Source organism: Perkinsus marinus (assembly GCF_000006405.1).
Source record: "Perkinsus marinus ATCC 50983 genomic scaffold scf_1104296929318, whole genome shotgun sequence".
NCBI classification, from domain to species: Eukaryota; Perkinsozoa; order Perkinsida; family Perkinsidae; genus Perkinsus; species Perkinsus marinus.
In genome coordinates this window covers 680182-701202 of record NW_003216498.1, presented here as the reverse complement: position 1 = coordinate 701202, position 21021 = coordinate 680182, and the positions used below count along the sequence as shown (strand labels likewise).

General features: G+C 49.4%; 6 protein-coding genes and 1 non-coding gene across 7 annotated transcripts; 6 read left to right on the top strand and 1 right to left on the bottom strand.

The window, feature by feature from the left end:
* Positions 1-1118, top strand: Pmar_PMAR012552 (aldehyde-dehydrogenase, putative; the record flags this gene model as incomplete). Its single annotated transcript, XM_002787728.1, has 5 exons — positions 1-211; positions 263-348; positions 395-574; positions 624-934; positions 992-1118. Coding segments are annotated over 5 exons (915 nt in total), but the record flags the coding sequence as incomplete, so codon positions are not given.
* A 2126-nt stretch (positions 1119-3244) lies between these two features.
* Positions 3245-5460, top strand: Pmar_PMAR012551 (aldehyde-dehydrogenase, putative; the record flags this gene model as incomplete). The annotated part of the gene is made up of 9 exons (XM_002787727.1): positions 3245-3360; positions 3405-3584; positions 3636-3714; positions 3965-4298; positions 4350-4435; positions 4482-4661; positions 4711-5021; positions 5079-5201; positions 5343-5460. 9 exons carry the CDS (start codon positions 3245-3247, stop codon positions 5458-5460), a joined length of 1527 nt encoding a protein of 508 aa, XP_002787773.1.
* A 1028-nt stretch (positions 5461-6488) lies between these two features.
* On the top strand, positions 6489-7954 carry Pmar_PMAR012550 (hypothetical protein; the record flags this gene model as incomplete). Its single annotated transcript, XM_002787726.1, has 8 exons — positions 6489-6578; positions 6629-6692; positions 7014-7100; positions 7147-7248; positions 7292-7365; positions 7409-7497; positions 7542-7650; positions 7907-7954. 8 exons carry the CDS (start codon positions 6489-6491, stop codon positions 7952-7954), a joined length of 663 nt encoding a protein of 220 aa, XP_002787772.1.
* A 622-nt stretch (positions 7955-8576) lies between these two features.
* Positions 8577-9530, top strand: Pmar_PMAR012549 (hypothetical protein; the record flags this gene model as incomplete). The annotated part of the gene is made up of 7 exons (XM_002787725.1): positions 8577-8646; positions 8732-8900; positions 8950-9030; positions 9076-9179; positions 9231-9306; positions 9353-9416; positions 9462-9530. The coding sequence occupies 7 exons, from the start codon at positions 8577-8579 to the stop codon at positions 9528-9530; spliced, it is 633 nt and encodes a 210-aa protein (XP_002787771.1).
* A 145-nt stretch (positions 9531-9675) lies between these two features.
* Pmar_PMAR012548 (hypothetical protein) lies at positions 9676-12354 on the top strand (the record flags this gene model as incomplete). Its single annotated transcript, XM_002787724.1, has 17 exons — positions 9676-9724; positions 9778-9890; positions 9995-10051; positions 10101-10201; positions 10250-10310; positions 10358-10432; positions 10594-10652; positions 10709-10784; positions 11071-11131; positions 11188-11366; positions 11413-11490; positions 11535-11621; positions 11671-11724; positions 11771-11854; positions 11909-11971; positions 12024-12170; positions 12268-12354. 17 exons carry the CDS (start codon positions 9676-9678, stop codon positions 12352-12354), a joined length of 1431 nt encoding a protein of 476 aa, XP_002787770.1.
* Positions 12355-17950: 5596 nt separating this feature from the next.
* Pmar_PMAR012547 lies at positions 17951-18021 on the top strand. The gene has a single exon. It is a non-coding gene; the product is annotated as a tRNA-Gly (tRNA).
* Positions 18022-19199: 1178 nt separating this feature from the next.
* Positions 19200-20874, bottom strand: Pmar_PMAR012546 (membrane fatty acid desaturase, putative; the record flags this gene model as incomplete). Its single annotated transcript, XM_002787723.1, has 8 exons — positions 19200-19376; positions 19426-19497; positions 19548-19625; positions 19674-20041; positions 20091-20169; positions 20220-20317; positions 20370-20505; positions 20555-20874. 8 exons carry the CDS (start codon positions 20872-20874, stop codon positions 19346-19348), a joined length of 1182 nt encoding a protein of 393 aa, XP_002787769.1. The 3' UTR covers positions 19200-19345.
* Between the last annotated feature and the right edge of the window lie 147 nt (positions 20875-21021).

Here is a 21021-nt window from a genome sequence, read left to right as displayed (position 1 = left end):
CCCAAAGGCGCCGTGTCCATGATTACGCCATTTAATTTCCCTCTCAACCTCGCCGCTCATAAGATAGCTCCTGCGATTGCTGTTGGGTGTCCATTTGTACTGAAGCCGGCCAGTGCCACTCCGTTGGGCTCATTGATAATAGGCGAGGTTCTTGCTGAGTGCTCGGACCTTCCCAAAGAGGCCTTCTCTATAATACCCTGCTCGAGGCAAGGTAGTAGTAGTGTGAGATGCAGCGAACTTGGGAGATGGTGATGCCCTCTAGATGGAGACCCTCTTACGACTGACGACCGATTCAAGTTGCTCTCGTTTACTGGCAGTCCAAGTGTTGGATGGGATATGAAGTCGAGGGTAGTTTTCTGTGTTTAGCCTTGGACAGGTGTGCTCTATGTGTTAGGCTGGCAAGAAAGGGGTAGTGCTTGAGCTTGGCGGTAATGCTGCTGGTATAGTAGACTGTATACCACATGAAGGGCTAGCGTACCTCATGGATCGCATAGCTTTTGGGGCCTTCTATCAAAGTGGACAGAGTTGTATATCTACACAGAGGCTCTATGTTCGAAAGGACATATACGATAAGGTGGGGGAGGCTACCGCCGGAGGAGATGATCGGTATTTCTCTGAGTCAGGTAGTGAATGCTCTAGTCGCAAAGGTGAAGTCCTTGCGTATGGGCGATCCGAAGGACGAGAACACGTTCATAGGCCCTATGATAGCAGAGAGAGAGGCTAGCAGGCTAGAGAGTGTTGTTGAGGGCGCGATAAGGGCAGGTTGTACTGTTCTGTGCGGCGGAGGCCGAAATGGATCTATGTTCGAGCCTACGCTGCTGGCCGACGTGCCTGTCGAGACTGACGCTTGGCGGGAGGAGGCATTCGGGCCACTCTTGTGTGTTGCCAGCTTTGATAATTTTGAGGAGGTTGTGGAGAGGGCCAATGATTCCAAGTAATGCAACATACTAGTGGCTCTGGGGTGGTGGTTGGTATTATACCAATGTTATAGGTATGGCATCCACGTTGGTCTTTTCACCAACGATTTGAATAAAGCTTTCTACGCCTGGAACAACCTGGAGTCGGGCGGGTTGGTTGTGAACGACGTCCCGAGTCTCAGGGTCGATTCAATGCCGTAAGTAGACTACGCTATAGTTGTGGTACAGCTAAGTACAGCGGTTTCTTGCGGTACGTGACTAAGCCGATGGCTTTAGACCGTTACCAGGCTGCACTTCGTGGTAAGCCGTTATAATCAAGTGCGGCGGGGTAAAGGACTCCGGCATTGGTCGTGAAGGTGTTAAGTATGCTATGGAGGACATGAGCGAAATCCGCACTATGCTCATCAAGAACGTCGGCTTAGCCGACAGGCTTTAACGAAAAACATTGGGCGGTCATTATTTTCAGAGAATCTCTTTAAAGCTTTGAGGGTGCTCGGAGCATCTCGCTTTCAGATTTACACCGCCGCGCACACAGTGCGTTGCTTTTCTCCCGCTTCATCCACTTTTCTGTTTTTGTTCATGCATATAGCGTGACAGATAGTTGATCTCGTTACGACTAGTAATAGGATATATAGCGAGAGTTGGAGTTTTTCACCTCATTGAGACCAATAGTCTCGGACCATCATGGCATTGAGTTCTGCAGTCGGGGAGCGCAATTCCAACAATTATGGAGGCGTTTCCCGATTTCTTTCAGTTGTGGAGGAGGTGATTGTTCTACGGGTCTGATCCGGCAGGTCTAGTTCATAGTGACAGTGGCGACAGAAGCTACAGTGTAGCTGCTACACCCACCTTGCTATACATTAAGTCGCGACGCAGCGATTTGGTGAAACTGCGGACTTTTTGGAGGAGAACCGTCTTCCGAGAACGTAGGTGCTTTACATCTGCCCTAACGTTGGGTGAGAATGAAGCTCAGCTCACGGAGCGGATCTGAGACAAATCGTGGTCTCGGTTTAGCCCGAGTTTCATCACCGAGAAGTCTCCGCAATACTAATTTGGAGGATCTCTTGTGGGAGATGCCGGAGACAGGTGCGAAAAACGAACGCGGTCGACAAACGCTGTATCGCGAATTGAAGAACGAATTTTTCGCATTCAATTCAATTTTTTCCGGTCCTTTTGGGCCCAGGAGAGCCTCGAAGTGGGACGCAGCGGGCCACAAACCGTACATTAATATTCTAGGCCCAACTTGGGACTCCCAAGCCAGTGGTCTGACCATGAGGGGCGAGTAGTCGAAGCGTTCACGCTGATGCTGAACACCAGCTGATGATGCCTTCAGGACCTCCAAGGAAGGCAGCATCAGCGGTCACCGCTGTGCGGTGGTTGCTGACGGGGAGACTACTACTTGGACGACTACCACCGGAGATACATCTAGTAGGTGTCAGCTACCGAAGAGACTACTAGGGGAGCTCTAACCTTGGAGATCTCGATAAAGATATCTTCGACGTGAAGATGTCAGGGTTAGGGTCAGCAGTCAGTTCGTTGATTTTTCTGTTGGGTGGAGCGGATGAGGAATGACGGAGCTGCCCAGTGTTTGAAGGTACATGCGCATGCCACTTCACTCCATTGAACGCCCAACGCCTGACTCCCACTCCGCCGTACCTCGACAACGAGCGGTTTTCAGCTCTCGTTACTCACGAGTCGTAAGCTCAACCTGCAGGTTTTTACGGGTCTACCTTGTTTTTTCTGGTCATCTAGATGATCCTCCACACTCGATGTCCGTTGCCCTGACCGTGATTGCAACTTGTGAGCGATGGATCTTCATCGAGCTGAGCTTGGAGCTTAGGACCTTGACAAACTCCTAAACTGGTGGACACTGTGCGGTTAAATGTCTAGCAGCCAGACCTTGGCTGATCCAGGAGCGATACCATTGTCTTCTTCCAGTAACTTATTTCCAGGCCGGTCGTGACTTCAGAGCTGCTGATCCACGCCTCCTCTCTCAACTTCCTCTCTATGTTGCAGAAGTTCTGCAGCAGAACGGGTCCTCTTGGACTTGCTCCTAGACCGACAGGGCTCTGCTCTCACTCATCCGAAACTCGGATGTGTGTTAGTGAACTGAGCCTTCGGATTGCTGAGAGTTTCTTCGCTGCTGTACGGCTCATATGGGTGTCTGCTCAGAGGTGTCTTGAACCAGAATTGCGTTGTCAGGGCCCTCCTCAGTCTCGGAGGGAGTTCCCTCACATTTGGGAAGTGGTGGTTAGTTGATAGGAGGGCGTGGTAGTACTGTCTACCTACAAGTCGTGTCCGCTGTTCAGTTGCCTTCACTGTCCTCCATGCAGAGGGTTGTACCAGCTCTGGGTGGTCGGAAGGCTCTATGGTCGGCCGTTCGTATGTTCTCTTCGCGGAAGATAGTTCCAGCATGGCCCTACTATCTCGCTGGGGAAGCAGTGTGATAGCAGATGGCTGCGGGCCCCCCTGAGCGACTGGTCTTAGATACTCTAATACCGATCTTGAGGTTACCGATAAGTACAGCGGCGCAGTGGTGTGTCGCGTGGCGTTGGCCAAGCCTCCGGAAGTAGAACGAGCTATAGCTGCGGCTCATGGAGCTGAGAAGACGATGGCTGCGCTCCCGGCATTTCAGCGAAAAAGAATCCTCCAGCATTGCGTGGAAAGGTGGGAGTGTTGGAAGTGTGGATGATGCGGAGAGGTGAACAATGAGGATAGGTTCCGAGACAGAGCTGAGGAGCTGGCCTATTGTCTGTGTGTGGAGGCTGGTAAACCTATTGTGGATTCTCGCGTGGAGGTGAGACGTGGTGGGAAGAGGGTCTCTATTCCATTTTAGTGTTCGTGGAGTATATTATTGAGGGTTTCAGCATGATACTTGATGGCAACAACAGTGAGGCTGGGCTGACCCAACGATCTTTCGGTTGATAGCTTTTCGGTCTACCCATTGAGCTAGTTGTAGTTCTTCGATGAAAATATGGCAGAACTTAGTCCTTCATTTGGAGGGGATACCTTGCGAATTCCATCACTCACTCTCCCAGCTGCTGCAGGTCTTGCGTCTCATCGACACCTTCGCCATTGCCGCTGAGGAGGCGACTCGCATTAACGGCGAGTGGAGTAGCATGGAGATTTCCGAGAGATATCGAGGCCTCCAGCAAATCTATAAGCGAGTCCCCAAAGGCGCCGTGTCCATGATTGCTCCCTTCAATTTCCCTCTCAACCTCGCCGCTCATAAAATAGCTCCTGCGATTGCTGTTGGGTGTCCATTTGTACTGAAGCCGGCCAGTGCCACTCCGTTGGGCTCATTGATAATAGGCGAGGTTCTTGCTGAGTGCTCGGACCTTCCCAAAGAGGCCTTCTCTATAATACCCTGCTCGAGGCAAGGTAGTAGTAGTGTGAGATGCAGCGAACTTGGGAGATGGTGATGCCCTCTAGATGGAGACCCTCTTACGACTGACGACCGATTCAAGTTGCTCTCGTTTACTGGCAGTCCGAGTGTTGGATGGGATATGAAGTCGAGGGTAGCTTTCTGTGTTTAGCCTTGGACAGGTGTGCTCTATGTGTTAGGCTGGCAAGAAAGGGGTAGTGCTCGAGCTTGGCGGTAATGCTGCTGGTATAGTAGACTGTATACCATACGAAGGGCTAGAGTACCTCATGGATCGCATAGCCTTTGGGGCCTTCTATCAAAGTGGACAGAGTTGCATATCTACACAGAGGCTCTATGTTCGAAAGGACATATACGATAAGGTGGGGGAGGCTACCGCCGGAGGAGATGATCGGTATTTCTCTGAGTCAGGTAGTGAATGCTCTAGTCGCAAAGGTGAAGTCCTTGCGTATGGGTGATCCGAAGGACGAGAACACGTTCATAGGCCCTATGATAGCAGAGAGAGAGGCTAGCAGGCTAGAGAGTGCTGTTGAGGGCGCGATAAGGGCGGGCTCCACTCTTTTGTGCGGCGGAGGCCGAAATGGATCTATGTTCGAGCCTACACTGCTGGCCGACGTGCCTATCGAGAGTGACGCTTGGCGGGAGGAGGCATTCGGGCCACTCTTGTGTGTTGCCAGCTTTGATAATTTTGAGGAGGTTGTGGAGAGAGCCAATGATTCCAAGTAAGGGAACATACTAGTGGCTCCGGGGTGGTGGTTGGTATTATACCAATGTTATAGGTATGGCATCCACGTTGGCCTCTTCACCAACGATTTGAATAGAGCTTTCTACGCCTGGAACAACGTGGAGGCGGGCGGGTTGGTTGTGAACGACGTCCCGAGTATCAGGGTGGATTCAATGCCGTAAGTAGATTTCGATTTAGTTGTGGGACGGCTCGGTACAGTGGATCCACGCGTTACGTGACTTAGTCATGGTGACTAAGCCGTTCGGCGAACTCTGGGCTGGTACTTCGCAGTGAAAGCGACGTTCTTCGTTATAATCAGGTATGGCGGGGTTAAGGACTCCGGCACTGGTCGTGAAGGTGTTAAGTATGCTATGGAGGACATGAGCGAGATCCGCACTATGCTCATCAAGAACGTCGGCTTAGCCGATAGGCTTTAACGAAGAGCACTGCGCTGTCATTATGGAGTGGTTTCTCCGTGGTTATCAGTTGTGTGGGAGCTGATTCTCTATTGACCTAGTTCAGTAGATTAAGTTTATGAGGGTAATGGCGACAGAAGCCACGGCGACTGTACTACACATTGGGTCGCGGAGGCGTAGCGGCTGGATAAGGCGGGAGTGATTTAAAAAAATTTGATCTCCCACAGGCTGTCAAGATGCTAGAGATGGGCGTCACTATCAGGTTCTTGAGGGAGGAGTTGTTCAAGACTTTTGGATCAGGTTGGTCGTAGAATTTTGGATGGTAGGCTGGTGAATCCGTCCAGTGCCATTCTGTTGCCATACATGCGCCTTCGACCGGATGTCCGCTCGTGCTCACGCCAGTGATGGCGGCTATCAGACGCCCATTTCAGGTCGGGCCGGCGCCGAGAGACTCGCTCTTGATGCGTCGAGATGCTGTTGGAGAGGTATGACTGTTTCTAGGCTGACAGTCGGGGCGGGGGTACCGTCTCCATAGTGATTGTCTTCGCCACCATATTGCGGTGCTGCTGCCTTTAACAGCTGTGAATACTGTGAGCACAGTCAACCTCCTCACAACACGTTCCACGCACCAAGAGATCCCGGCGTCGCTGAAGGGAGAATTGTTATTGCTCGAGTGTTGATAACACTCGAGAAAAATAACACTGTGTTATTTTCGAGCGTACCGATAGAGCTCGTAGGGTGATAGGCCGGAAGGTGATTGTCAGAAATCCAAGCCTTGGATTCGTGTTACGTGCTCTACAGACTTAGGACGTTGTTTTAAGTACTTTAACAGTTGAGCTTTTGTGTTATCAATGAACGTGTAAGGGAAGGCTAAGCGGCTCTGGAAGACATAGCACAACATGGTGGGGCCTCCTACAGTCGTGTATGGAGATAGGCGCACCGAATATGGTAGGAGGCCATGGGTAGTTACACTATGTAACCGTTGTAGAAAGTAGGGGTGATGCGTTATGGCTTTGAAGGGGTTCACAGTAAGTTACTGTCAGTAACATATGGCATCGAACCTACTCAATAAAGGGGCGGGAGCAGGGGTTCTCTTGATAGGGACACATGTCCCTATCAACTATAATGGCTTCTTGCATGTATTGTGGAAAAAGAGTAATACTCGCCAAGTCATTGTGGATGCGCATAGGATGTGCCCGGGGCTGTTCGGCAAGAGCGCCATGACCAGCTGGCTCACCCTGGGCTGGCAGTGGGTAGTAATCGCTTTCACATGGACCGAGGACAGTGTTGGTGATAGGTGTTCCTGAAACAAGCGGAGGAGCAACTGCGAAAGCTGGCAGCAGCTTCGAGTAGTGAGGGACACTTTAGTATCCATGGCTGAGAAAAGTCAATGACATGGGATTGGCGACTTGCCATGAGCAGTGTGTCCAGATATGTTACGAGCGGAACCAACTTTATCAGCACTACCATTGACAGAGCCCATGCGGGAGCATGTCCGGATGGTGATGGAGGCAGCTGAGCGAGGTACCCGTGCCCGACGGTGCGCCGCCGAGGAGTTGATCATTCATCATCAGGCGATATATACCATCAATTGGAGTTCTATTCTATACCAGCAGCAAGAGTAGATCGAGCGTACTACATTGCAGGGACCACTGAGCCAGGTGGGTAGCGCCATCACTGTTGTATCGAATGAAGGAGCGTGTTCAGGACTTGGCCATCGAGGCTACTACCCCTTTGAAGACTCATTCAGGCTGTCGACGGAACCAGTTAGTAGTCATACGGAGCTCATGCAGCTGGCACGGGCTAAGGGTAGGGGAGATTGCGAGGGCAATGACAATGATGGTGGTCACAGGTCTCGTATTGCGTGTTCATGTTATAGTTAACGTTCGGCAGACCTATTGGGTGGAGGGCCGTAACGACGAGAAAGTGGGTTGGAAATGTCAATGATTGTTGCCGCATCACACTATAGGTCTTCGGCTCACGAGACTTTGTTGACCATAGAACGTTATCAGGGAAGGGCCTGGCCTCGCACTCCTTTGCTTTTGAGTGTGCCCTCGAGTAGGTGACGGCGGTGGGAATAGTAACCATGGTGTAACCCTCAGGGCGGAAGGCGTTCAGCAAATATCCGACGACGCGATCCCTCCAGGCATACCTCGAATGAAGCCCGTGTCAACTGGAACGAACCCTTGGAAAATTGCCGATGCGAATGGAGTGATTACCACTGGGGGAGTCTATTCGCAGTGGTAACGAAAGTTGTCTCGGATTTTGGAAGCCTTTTGACATCACTTTATTCCCTGTGTGATTGAGTTTCTCATTCTGGTGGCTTGCGCTGGTCAGTAGCATCTTGGGTCTGATGCTAACCATCGATTAAGAGAGAAAGGCTGGGCGCATGTTAGGAAGATAAGGGAGGGTTGAGAGATGCGTTGAGCTATATGTGCTTTGATATCGAGGAGCACTGGTGGTGTAGGTCGTCTCACAGGGTGACAACGAGGGGATTGCCGCAGTGCATGGATAGCAACAGTGTAACTGTTGCTGACTTGGCGACTATCACTGGGTTGTGTGCTTACAGTGCATACTCTATTCCCGATACGTAAGTACAGGCACTCCACGGTTCAAGCCTATAGTATATGCAACACGTATGTAGCTCAACCCGACTCATCTCAAACGGCCACGTATCATACGTGACGTATGGTGGGAGGTTAACAAGGTGGTAGGTTTTCGGGCGAGCGCTAATTAGCATGCATTATTTGGCAATTACACATGTTCACGAAAATCAATTTGTGCGGTGGAATCGCTTGGATTTGATTTTCCACGGAAGTTCGATTGGCATCATAGGAAGCACTTCTGTCGTGAACACCATAGTCAACTTCTCACTGACCGTACATACCAGTACAACCTTGACGACTTTAACAGGAAAGCAGAAGGAAACTCACTACCCCTTTCAAGGACATCGCATGGAACGCTGTCACTATCTTCTTATGCGAAATTGCAAAGTGGAAATATGATTCCAATTAGGACTGTGAATAATAATGTACAGGGATCAAACCAAGACCAAGCCTCAGGAGGAGGTTGAAGTCGTCTTGAACTCTCCCTTTTCGTCTAGTTGTTGTTCTCCTTGTTGATGCAGTGATAGCAATATGTCAGCCAAGTCCACCTTTGCTACTGTCTATGATGAGGCGGAGGAGGAGACCATACCAGAGATGAAAAGTAATACCCGCAGACGATCTCGATTCGGATCGAGTGGTGACACTCGGGTGCTCGGTGTCACCGTCGGCTAAGACTATTGGTGCAGGTTTTTACATTTCATTACCGAAGCATGGTTACCAAGTAGTGAACGAAGCTGATGAACTGAACGCCATCAATGTCGATGCTCTGATGGAAGGATTCCTACGGGGAGGCCTTGTGAAGGAGTGGCAGTTGCAAGCTGGTGCTAGGCAGTTCGAGGAGACACCCTGGCGCAAGTAGTAACCAACCGTTACAGTTTTCTTTGAAGACGTTTTCCCTGGTCAGGTTCATGAGCGATGAAGACTCGTCAGATAAGATTCTGTGCAAAAGGGTGAACATGGTGATGCCCATCCCGAAGCTGCCTATGTAGTACTATTCTTTCGATCGTAATTACAGCGGAGCGATGATCAGGTGCGCTGACGAGAGTCGTGTTATTGTGTACTACTGGTTGCGTTTGGAGGACGACGGTTCCATTCGGCTCGAGAGTTTATCGCAAAGTCTGGATGCTCCCTTCTGTAGTGTCGTCGTCTGTGTTGTTCGTGGCTGTTATTGGCGCTTCTCTTCAGGCACTCATTTTACTAACGCTGAACGCGCCGTCTTTCGCGATAGTAAGGATGAAAATGGCAAGGATTGTGTTATCATGTAATTCTCCTATTTGACTGCGGTGGTATTTTGTTTTATTTGGTAGGAAAAAGGAGTGTGGGTGTAACTTCGTGAAGTTCATGATGATGAAGTCACAAGTCACTAAGAGTGTAATAATCCCGCACTACGTGGTCTAATAGGAGGATGCTGATCAGGTTGCGAGTTCGAGTGCTGCGGGAACTGAATTCCTCGAGAAAGCAGTAGTGAAGATAATGCGGGCCTAAAAACGACTATATAGTGCAGTTGTTGACTGTTGAATTTCCTGAGCTGCAATAGTTACTCTGAGTGAGTTTCTTTGGTGATTCCCTTATGCCTTGCGTGTTACGTTTACTACACGCTTTCTCGCGCATTTCCGCTCATTGGTTTTAGATGTCGGTTAATTTGTCATCAATGTCCACAGAGGATCCCTTCGATGGTGGTAATGTGGCGGCCCTTCTGATGGTAGAAGGTCGGGAGTGTCGTTGTGAGCAGGTACACAGGAAAACGCACCACGCAGTGCTCCTATAGGCAAGAGCAGCTCGTTGAAGGATAGTTTTCAAGCTGGAGTCACTCGGAATGTCCTCGCCAATGCTGGCAATTCTGTGGTAATGTTATAGTGTCGGCACGGGTTCGTCTTTGAGAGCTAATCATCAGTTTATAGGGTTTCTCGTGATGGAGTGGTATGGATGATCTAATAAATTCTCTTCAGTTGAGTGGCGCTCGCGGTGTTGGCAACTACGTCGCTCACAATCCTATGCGTTTGAAGGTGGGTCGCGAGTCGTTGACAGCAGTCGCATCCACGAGGTTATGTACAGATTTTTTCGTTTGTGGGCTCCCTGGCGGTATTAACAATCTCGATAGTGTCGTTCCTCAATGTATTCAATGTGGCATCACCAGCTCTATATGTTATGAACGCGTAATACACTAGGAGGTGGAGAAGGAGTGGTAGGAGCTCTCTGTGCAGGTATATGATGATATTCGCCTTTGTGCTCGCTGTGGCAGAGTCTAACGCTTCGTGGCCGGGAGTAACACAGTGTTTGCGAAGGTGTATCGATCTCATGCTCTTGCTCAGGTGGAAAAGCTGCAGAATGTTATTTACGAGCAATTTGGATTTTTGAAGAACAACTTGGGCCGTGGAATCTTCCTGGTGAGTGAAGCTCTTCGTAGGCTGCCAAAAATGCGTTCAATTTCGTCATCGTGATTGTGAAAAGGATGGAAGTAACTCCAGCATGCTGTAGTTATTTTCCTTCTATGTTACCTTGTGCGCAACAATAGCGGTTGGGGATGTGTAGTTTCCTTCTATTTTAGATTTTCATGGGCACGCTATGGATCTCGTCATGGACTTTCTGGCTTGGATTCGTCGGCCTGTAAGTCAATGCGAATGTCCAGCTTCCCTCGATGGTCCTCTTGTCACTATTTTCAGGTATCTCTGCTGTGTCGGGATCGGGTACATAGTGATTCACTTCTTACACCACACTACCGAGGAAAGCTCACAGCATGTGAACTTCGATATGGAGGAGTTTCCAACCGATAGAGTTTGATAACAACATTCACTTCAACTTAGCACACTTGCAGTCTCACGTCATCGACTTGAGTTCATCAACCAAATGATGAGGGGTGGAGGCCAGCACTTCGTTTGTAGATTAAGTATGCATTTTTCCTCCCGCCGTGCCTGTGTGCTATCAGTGGCCCTCCTAGTGAGCTCTTGTTTCCAAGGTGCTGATGCGGAATGTGTATGTAAAAGTATACCCAATCGCCGGGAAACATCAGTGCAATCCTCTTTAGACGCCTTCAGTGCCGACCTCACAACAGTGTAGTGGTAATGGGCAGTGTGTGAGAGCTGCAGGTAGGCTAGCATGCTTGCTCGTCTCTGATGATGAGGAGTGTCTGTTTGTCGTATAGTATCGGCCGAGAACACCGAGCATGATATTTCGGAAGCATCATTCACTTGCCGATGCTATGACGGGTTTTTTGGTGTTAACTGTGAGGAGTTGGACGAGCAAGCAGCCAAGCTTGCTGGCGAGAGTGATGGGTATCGAGTTGTGCGTCGGACGACGATTATCCACCATCGGTCCCCTTATGTGAGAAGACCACCGAGGTTGTATTAACTCTCATGGACTCGTTCAGATCTCGCACGGGTACGGGCCCGCGATAGTCCCCATGCCGATGGTCATTCCAGCGCCGGTCGCCCCGGCACCAGTTATAGTAATAGTCGTCGTTGCCATGGTTACCTTATTCGGTCTTTGTAGATCAGCGACCCCTATCCGTCTAGCACGGTGGTCTACAGCAATGGGGGCATCTCATTCTTCCCGATACTCATAATGTCCCTCATCGCTGTAATGCCTTCTTCCTTGGAGTATTCCAGGCAAGTCCTTTCCTATTCAGGTAGCCGTCGTCATCGCGATCACCGTCTGCTGTTGTGCAGCAGCTAATTCACAGGTATTGTTCTGTAGATGAATCTGCGTGTGTGATTGAGTATTTTCAGTCAACATCAAGCCAGTCTGTGGTATATTCGAACTCCAACGGCTACCAGCGTCCTTTTTTGGCGGACGAAGGGACTACTGTTACCGTAATTCGGCATCCTTTACGTTCACTTGGGCGCTATTGCTTAGCTTTACGTCAGGTGATCGAGGAAACGTATGATGATGGTAAGGGGCCTCAGACACGACAACAGCAGTCCAACGTCGTAAGTGCTACTGTTACTTTTGAATCAGTTCAGAGTGCCTCATCCTTTACAGGCCTATCCGACGCAAGTAACTGCACCAACTGGGCAGGTCATTTACCAACAGCCCGCAGCTTCTGGAGGATACCAGCCGAGTCGCTATGTTGTGAACCCGACTGGAGGACCTACAATGTACCAGAATGGACTACACCCACAAACTCAGGTGAAGAAAGGCTGAGGTGAACTCGGTGAAAGCTTGATAGGAAATATTCGTCAACTTCATCGGATTGCTCTTGCGGCTAGGTTGGATCGACTTTCAGGCGGCTCCGATGACTCAGCAAGCTCCTCCCGCATATCCCCAGCCGACAGCTCCGCCTGCTTATAATCCGGAACTGGTCAGGCAGTGACCAGAACCTGATACCATATTTCTCACAAAGGATCGAAGTCTATCCTATTGTTTCATCCTTCGTTTCGATGAGCTGACTCGACTGGCGTTTGAGTGGGGGAAGTTATACGAAGATAGCCGGTGTCTGATGGCTCACTTCGCAAAAAGCAGGGTATGCGGTGTGCCCTGCTAGCCCTTGACACCACTCGACGAGTGGCACTCGCAAGGTCCATCGCTCCTTGCGGCAAGCAGCACCGCAACATAGGCCTGCTGATAACGAGGCCTGTTACGAATCGAACTCTAGGTAACTTGTATTGAGAAGGAAAGTCGAGCAAGTCGAGCGATGAATACTTGAAGAGAACGGAATATGTAAAAGCATTATAGATGGGCAAAATTACGTTACGGACCGTTACGGCTTACTTCAACGAGTACGATTCAAGCCCCGTACCGTAAAATTACGGCGCCATAACGGGTCTTACGGAGAGGCAGAGGACAAAACGAGGATTGGCCATTCAAGTTGCCTAAATCTATTTCATGTGAATGCGCATGCGTAGACGAGGCCCGTTTGACAGTTCCGGGACAGCCTGGGAGTGAGACGGACGGAATTTGCAAGGGGGATGAGTGATAAAGGGGAAACAAATGTTACTCTCTCAGCGGTTCGGTTGGATCCGAGCCACAAGGAATCAGTTCAACAACTATTTGAGCTATCGTGGAGCGCAATACAGCGAATGTTTCCGCCACAATTCTGCAAAGGCAGTTCAGCACCGACCATGAAGTTACAAACCATTTCCGTAATCGTAAAGCTGCTTACGCTACGCACACCGTAACGAAATCCCGCTGCCCTCTATCTATCTATGAAATACATATATGAAAGTCGGAGCCTTTCGATGAAGTTGGGCACGACCACTACAGTGCCTCCAGTGAGTGCTCTCTATCGCCCGAAACCCAACAATACGATGGCGAGTCACCGATGAACAGAGGCTACCAATTGCTGGAGTGGTTCCCAGAGCCTCAAGAAGAATGCACTGAATGGATTACTTCGTCAGTCACTGACGGTCAGTGTAGTGCTTGGCTGGATGTACGAGTTACAACACCAACAACTGTGAGCGTTTATCTCGGAGTACTCTGAACGCAACGTGATACTTCGAACGTTCTCCTAACAGGAGTGAGATCACAGCATCCATGTATGTTGGGCATGCCTAACTCACGGTCGTGACTCACGGTACTGTGATCAGTTTAGCTCTCGACGGACCGACAGATTCTCGACCCCGCCACAGCCAAGTCGTCTGCATTATCAGATATAACTTCGTTGCATTCATCCTCGTGTGACGCGCCGCTCAAAGTAACATTCTCGGTGCCCATCCACCTAGAAACCATCGCAAATTTCGGATTGGATATCCCAAACGTTCGGTGTGTCCCTACAGCACATAGCCGCTCCATCCTCCAGGAGATGCGAAACAGTAGACGCGTGTCACGGCTAGTCGTTCTTCGTCCCGGAACTTGAATACGATTCGATGGCTTGGCGTGTCAAGTACACACATTGGCTGAATATGACCACCGATATCACTGGTTTCTGTGTCCCAACAGTTTATACCCATGTCCGTTTGTCTTTCGGTATCGGGTCAAAGCACGCCATATTTATCATCACTTCGAGTGTCGGCCGGACTACTTCAGCCGCCTCTTTGCATGATGTTGTGAAATTTCCAATCGTCCGTATAGGGAGGGCATTCCTCCACACTCTAAAATTCGACACAGTCATTGCAGGTCTGAGCCGGCCGTTGTATATACGTTCCTCTGGCGGCGCATCTTGTGTCCAAGACGTTGATCCGTGGATATGCATCGTCGTACTCATAGTACACCTTGATTGCATTTCCAGGGTCCATCAGACTCCTCACCAAGCACTGAAGCAGAGAACTTCACTGACGATTACTCTGCCGTGGGTAGGGGGAAACCAAGGTTGGTCGCTACCTCCTTCGGTCCACATCCCTGAAATGTTGGCGATATCGACAGAATTATAACCATCGCCAGTCGAGTGACCAAATGCACGACATGAGCTCTCGTTTCGGGAGAGGAGACTTCCTTCATCTCCAATGACACAATCTATCTTCATACTATTCCCGGATAACAACGCAATCCCCGAGCAGGTTTGGAGTATCCATGTGCGAGTGCACGGCCGTGTTCTCTCCTGTCACTAGTATGCCACGTAGTGATGACTCGTAGTTACCGCCCATCCAATACTATATAAGAAGTGATGTACAGTACAACATGCGACATGTATTGCCACATTTTGGCCAGGTTGATCTGCGAGGAAGAGCACTCGAGAACACGTTCATATCAAGAATGTTCGTAATTGGTCGAAGATGAATACCTCTACGAGTGAGATATGAGCAGGTACTCTGTGTTGATATGTTCAACCTCGCTGAATACTTGATTATGGCTGGGCACACGAGAGGTAGACAGTCCTTCCACGGAGCATCTAATACAATTCAATTAATTCAATTCAATTCAATTCAAACTGTTAATTAACGAGTTACATGCTACATCTGAGCGTATCACTCACGGAGCATCTAACACTGAAGTATCTGTGTACAAGTTGTGCATTTACACAAGATACCCTCCCTAAATCAGAAAACATGCCTTTTTAAGGAGACTTCTGGGGTCGCCGATCATCCCCACGTCGCATCATCAAACAACTGTAGCAACTTAACAACGCAGAATTCCCATGATTGGAAACCTCCAATGAATGATATGTTACCTCAGCGTTACTGAACACACCGAATGACTTGTCCAACCGATAATGTACAGAATGGCGACGGGCCGTCAATGATAGTGTGTTGATTTCCAACCTGTGTTGTGATCCACGGAGCGGGCAGAACTGTGATTACCACTGAGACTGTCCGTCAGTGACTCACTAACAGTGAGTTAGAGCTGAGGACTGCCGTTTTAGCAATGACAAGTGAAAAGTGGGGAAATAGTCACCATAACATCATGGTCTGAGAACGAATGAAGACCGCTCTGCGGTCACCGCAGCAAAGCTACGCAGAATATGAGGAGAAGACGGGATTAGCAGAAGAATATAATCATCTCATTGCTTTCGAAGTGAGGACTACTCGGGGCACACGTAAGCTGCGAGGCAGTCCCAGGAGTGAGCACTTCAGCTACACTGACATGTCAACGTAGAATCCCTTATGCATACATGTCTCTCGAAGCTGCATTGCCCGAGGGGGCAATTCCCGGCATGACATACGGTGTCGTGGGGAGGGGGGGTGGCAGGATCAGAGCCACACTGACATGTCAACGTAGAATCCCTTATGCATACATGTCTCTCGAAGCTGCATTGCCCGAGGGGGCAATTCCCGGCATGACATACGGTGTCGTGGGGAGGGGGGATAGGATCATCATAACCTTGGATCATGATGCCGTTGACCAGAAGGATGGTGACGAAGAATATTTTCAACATGGGAGGGTTCGACAAGAACGAGAACTGAGTCCGTGCACATTCCCATCATCTGATTCTGACCTCGTTACGAGGTCACTCAGCAACTTAGAAATATAAAATCGCGAATAACAGGCATACAAGTAAACATCAACCTACAGGCTGCAGGCGCACAAGTGCCCAGGGCTGAAGCTGAGATTTACTCACCATCCGGGGGTCGCGCTTCCTAGCTTTGATCTTTGGGTGATTACTCCCAACCACAGTCAACCAGGTTGGTCACCCTGTCACAGACTGTGCGCGACTAGAGTTAGTACTGCTAACTCAGTAGCACTATTGTTGAAAAGCATGTTCCAATGTGTGTACGTGAGGACTATCGCATGCGTGCTGATCCATAACTTTGCACGTACGTACAAGCGGAGGAGTAACTCCTCAGGAGTTGTGTCGCGACTCTTCGACTGGGCCGTACGCACGAGCAGCGGCGACCGGTCCACCGTCTTGCAACGCAACATTATCAGCTGTACTCATCTACACCTTTTCCCGTGCAAGTTTGACAAGTGAGCAGACAAGAATGACAATGTCACTATCAAGAGTGACAATGAGAATCCAAGTATGTCACAATTCAATTCTGTTACAATCAAGTTTGACTTTGAGAATTCAAGTATGTCATAATCGACTCGATTAAATCGAGATATGCTACAATCAAGATTGACAATGAAAATCCAAGTTTGTCACTTTTCTATTTTGTAGCAGCCAAGTTTGACAGTGAGAATTCATGTTTGACACTGGCAGAATATATTACAATCAAGAATGACAATGTTCCACACAAGTTTGACAATACACGTCCAATATTCTATTATCTCTATATGTGCGTGATGGTTCCTCAGTGTGCGCCGTGTTAAGAGGTTTACTTCAACGAGTATTTCCTTTGCCGGCTATAACCCACATCCTGGGAACGTCTGACTCTCTGTTCCCAGTCTTCGTCAACGTCATCACAGTCGACAAGGACGCAGCCCCAACAAGGCTCATTGTACGGAGCGATCGTTCCGTCCAGAAGGGTAACCCTTCTCTACTCTCAATGACAAAAACACGCCTTTGGCTTCTCCCCAGATAACAACCCAACGTCTCGGAGATTACAGGCTCTCGCAAGTGGGTTTATCCCATCTCGCTGACGTGAATAAATGATCGTGCTTGTTCATCTCTTCTACAATGAACGATAGTCTGGACCGTACTAGGGTTTGGTGCACTCATTGAGTTGACAACTCGGTAGTAGCTCTAGTTCAGTTACGAGTTTGTGTTACCTCTGTTAACGAAGTTATAAAGTATTCGAATTAAAGGAACATAAAAGCCTGAATAACAGGCATACAAGTAACCACCAACCTACAGGCTGCAGACGCCCAGGTGCCCAGTGCTGAATCTGAGATTCACTCACCACCTGGAGGCCGCGCTTTCAGCTTTGATCTTTGAAGAATTACGACGAGCCACAGTCGGCAAATCGTGATGTTGACTGTGGTACATAATACAGGGAGTCTACCCGTTACGGCTACTCGGAGGAAGCGGTCTACCTTGCGTTATATGCCAGGAAGGTGAGAGAGCCGTAGTAGCTGAATGCCTCTTACCCGTACACTGCTCCCAAATCCTCCGCGATCAGATGACCGGTCTGGTCCGACCAGATAGCGAGTGGAGACCCAAGCCGGAAAGTCTGCCCCAGGTAGAAGGTAGAAGAAGGGCTCAAAGCCCCGAACCATGGTGATGTCGAATGCACGAATGATTTTGTCAACTCCCTGAAAAAGCTATTCGATCATCACTTAGTACCGGTGGCCATACAGCATTTGTCGATGAGTAGAACTGCGTCACGTCAGAGGGTTGGCAGAACACGCATATGAGGAGCATGTCAAAGTGAACGTTGGGATCAGAAGAACTCTGATAACACTATGATTTCCAAGTCGAGTTGCACGAAATTAGATCTGCGATGCGTAATTTTCTAGGTGGCATCGTCTGAACTTCTGACTCTGAAGGTTGCTGCCGAGGCGATGCCAGTCGGAAAATTGCAGAAAATGCAGCACAGCAGAGAAAATCGGCTTCCAAAAACGGATCCGCTCGATCTAGGAACACTACAGAAGGAAAAAGCTCCCGGTGCGAGATTTCGACTCTACAACGTGCAGAAAGCTATATATATGTAACAGCACCATTGGTCTAGTGGTAGAATACAACGTTGCCATCGTTGTGACCCGAGTTCGATTCTCGGATGGTGCAGTTTTTCAAATTAAATTCCCACCTGTATTCATCTATCCATATTCACTCTTCATTTTCCCCTGACAAAAACCTTGTTGATCAGTCTCGATTCGAAGGAACTCGTGAGAGAGCTCCGTGTATGCCATATGTATAGGAGATTTTCGTCGTCAAAAGGCGATGGAAAGGGACGAATGGGGCCAGTTTTGAAGACCAATGCCTGGGCTTCCGTAATGTCACTCGCTGAAGATCCTTCCCTCTTTCAGCATGTGGGCGCTCCCTCAACGCTGCCATGAGGGGGGTCCACGCATGCTAAAGGGGGGGGGGCTCTTGCTCATCTTGCTTTTCCTTCACGACACCGCGTGTCATCGTCTCCCTTGGGATGTTTCGTTGAACGAATCCACCCCGGATAATGCCGTCATGCCCACAATGGACTGAACCATTCAGAATTCACTTCGCGAATGGAGCCGCTATGCCCACTATGAAGTAGAACATTCAGAGAGTCATTTGGCGAATGGGGCCGGTATGCCCACGACGGACCATGCCACCCAGAAATTCATTTGGTGAATGGGGCCGCTATGCCCGCCATGGATCATGCCATTCAGAAGTTTATTTGGCGCATGGGGCCGCTATGCCCACTATGGGGCGTGGCTCTCCGACTCGGGGGCTCCAAACAGTAGACGCATCGTATTCATAACATAACGACAATACCTCAAGGGGGCACTCCTGCTAATAGGAGTGATCAAAAGATGTCTACTCGGAAGAACGATTCAAAACCGACAAGTTCATTCAGACAATGGGTAGACATTCGCTTAATGAGGACCTACTGACCGCCTCCGGCGACCTCTTTCGATGCGGACTTCAGAAGCGGGATATCCTCCACACATGGTAGCTCCTACACATGGTATGTTAGTCCATCGGCCCTTCAACAGTCGCACGCAGCTGCCAATAGAGAAACACCTGCATGATGCAGGCTGCATCCACCATTGTGTTGAAGGGGCATCAGACCCTACACTGAAGTCCCGAATAGCGACGAAAGTATATGTTGTCGATACGAATGCTCGATATCCACTGTAACATTGTACTACACCAGGGATGGGCCACAGAACCTGCGGCCAATACGTATCCGCAACCTAGCACCTAAGTAGGTTGACTCAACTCAGTTGATTTGTAACCAAATACCAAAAAGGATGAAACTTCTCCTGGAAATGATCAGATAGAAACAACTGCTCAACAGTACAACAGTATAACATCAGGAACAGCAACGGAGAAAATGGACTAGCATTGGATCACTCACGAATGATGACATGGTCACTCAAAGCCAGTGACGAGGTCTCTTCAGTACGCTCTACGCGTGCTTGCGCATAACTCGGCAATACCTGATAAAAACACTGACGGAGCCACAAAACAGGAGACGAGAGAAACTACAAGTTCATATTCTCGCCAGTTATGAACTGATAGAGGACCTTTACCCAGGAAGTATAGCTGGGAATGTCGTACCTATGGTTAACAGTGAATGAGAATACAGCAAACCCTGTCACGCAGCTCACCATTCGGGAGCAATGGCCTTGACCTTCCATAGGTTGAAACCAGACACATTGGGGAAGTCATGGTGTTCATTGTGGAGTCTGAGGGGACGAAAAGTGACAGGTATCCACGAGCTCATCAGCGCTTACCCGACATTGTAGACGATAAAGTTGAGAGGACCATAGTAACTGTAGGTTTCCTGACCATACACGAACTCGTAATGCTCGGCAATGAAGTGAGCAGAGATAGGGTTGAAGATACTCAAGCCCATAAAGAGACCACCGATAAGATAGAAGAAGGACTTCCATCCAAGGTACTTCACAACGACGATATCAAACAGCAGTTGGACCAACCAGTTGATGAGTTCGTATAGATTCATGGGGAGAGGGTGAACAACTAGGGGCCTCAGAGCATAGAAGAATGGCTGGAGGAGAGCCCAGATGAACTTGCCAAGCTTGTGTTGGAATAGATTGGCTTCGAAACGAGTGGGAAGATCAACATCAACCTTCGGAACTCCCTAAAATGATGCAACATGAGGAACAACGCTTCCCAACGGCACTCCTCACTTGGGAAGAATGATGGTCCAGATGGTATCTTCTGAAGGTAGCCATCATAGCAACGCCCACAGGGAGGTTAAGGAAGAGGCTGACAGGCAGGAGCAACTGCAAGGGAATCGCTGTACCGATAGTACTTACGAGAAAACCCTGTTATAGAACCTAGTCTTGAAGAACATATCATGAGAGAGCTCGTGACCACCCATGACGATGGAATGCTCCATGAAGCCAGAGACCAACTGATGATGAGGAGGAGAAATGTAGTGCAGGAAAATGACGGATATCTTCTACCCAAGTGGCAAGAATGACTGAAGGCCATGACCAGTCCTTGACGAGGACGCACATGATGAACTGGACTAGGACAGTGAAAGTAGCGAACACAGCTTCACGGTTGTCGGCACCCTGAACTCCAATGATCTCTGGGTGCCTGAAGAGGAGTCCTACGTTGGCGAGTACCACAAGAAAAGCAACCCTACGCTTCCACAATCTGCTTCCTTCGGAGTCTGTGTATCTCAGCCGACTTAGACCAGTGGAAGTCCTTAGGAGCATACTTCCTCTGAATGAGCCTGTTAGAGGCAGAGACGTCCTTGATGGTGCCAACATGAGAGGGCTCCAATGCGTTAAGATGAACGAGCTTGTTCATATCCTCAGTAGGCGTATGATCCATTCCATCATCCTCTTGAGGAGCCACCACCTTCCGGGCAGTTGCGCCCTCGGGGAGCTCAACCTTAGCAGCAGCATCCTCCTCGGTAGGAGCCTCACTGTTGGCTGGAGTAGCGGTAGTAGCGTCAGTCATGATAAACAACGACAAGTCGATAGTCCTATGAGCAGCTATAAAACCCTCAACACAGCATGAAAGGGAATAGACTTCTACCCTCTGGGAAACCGTAATATAGAGAGCAATCATCATCTGGATACGCTCCTAGCAAATCGCGACCTGCCC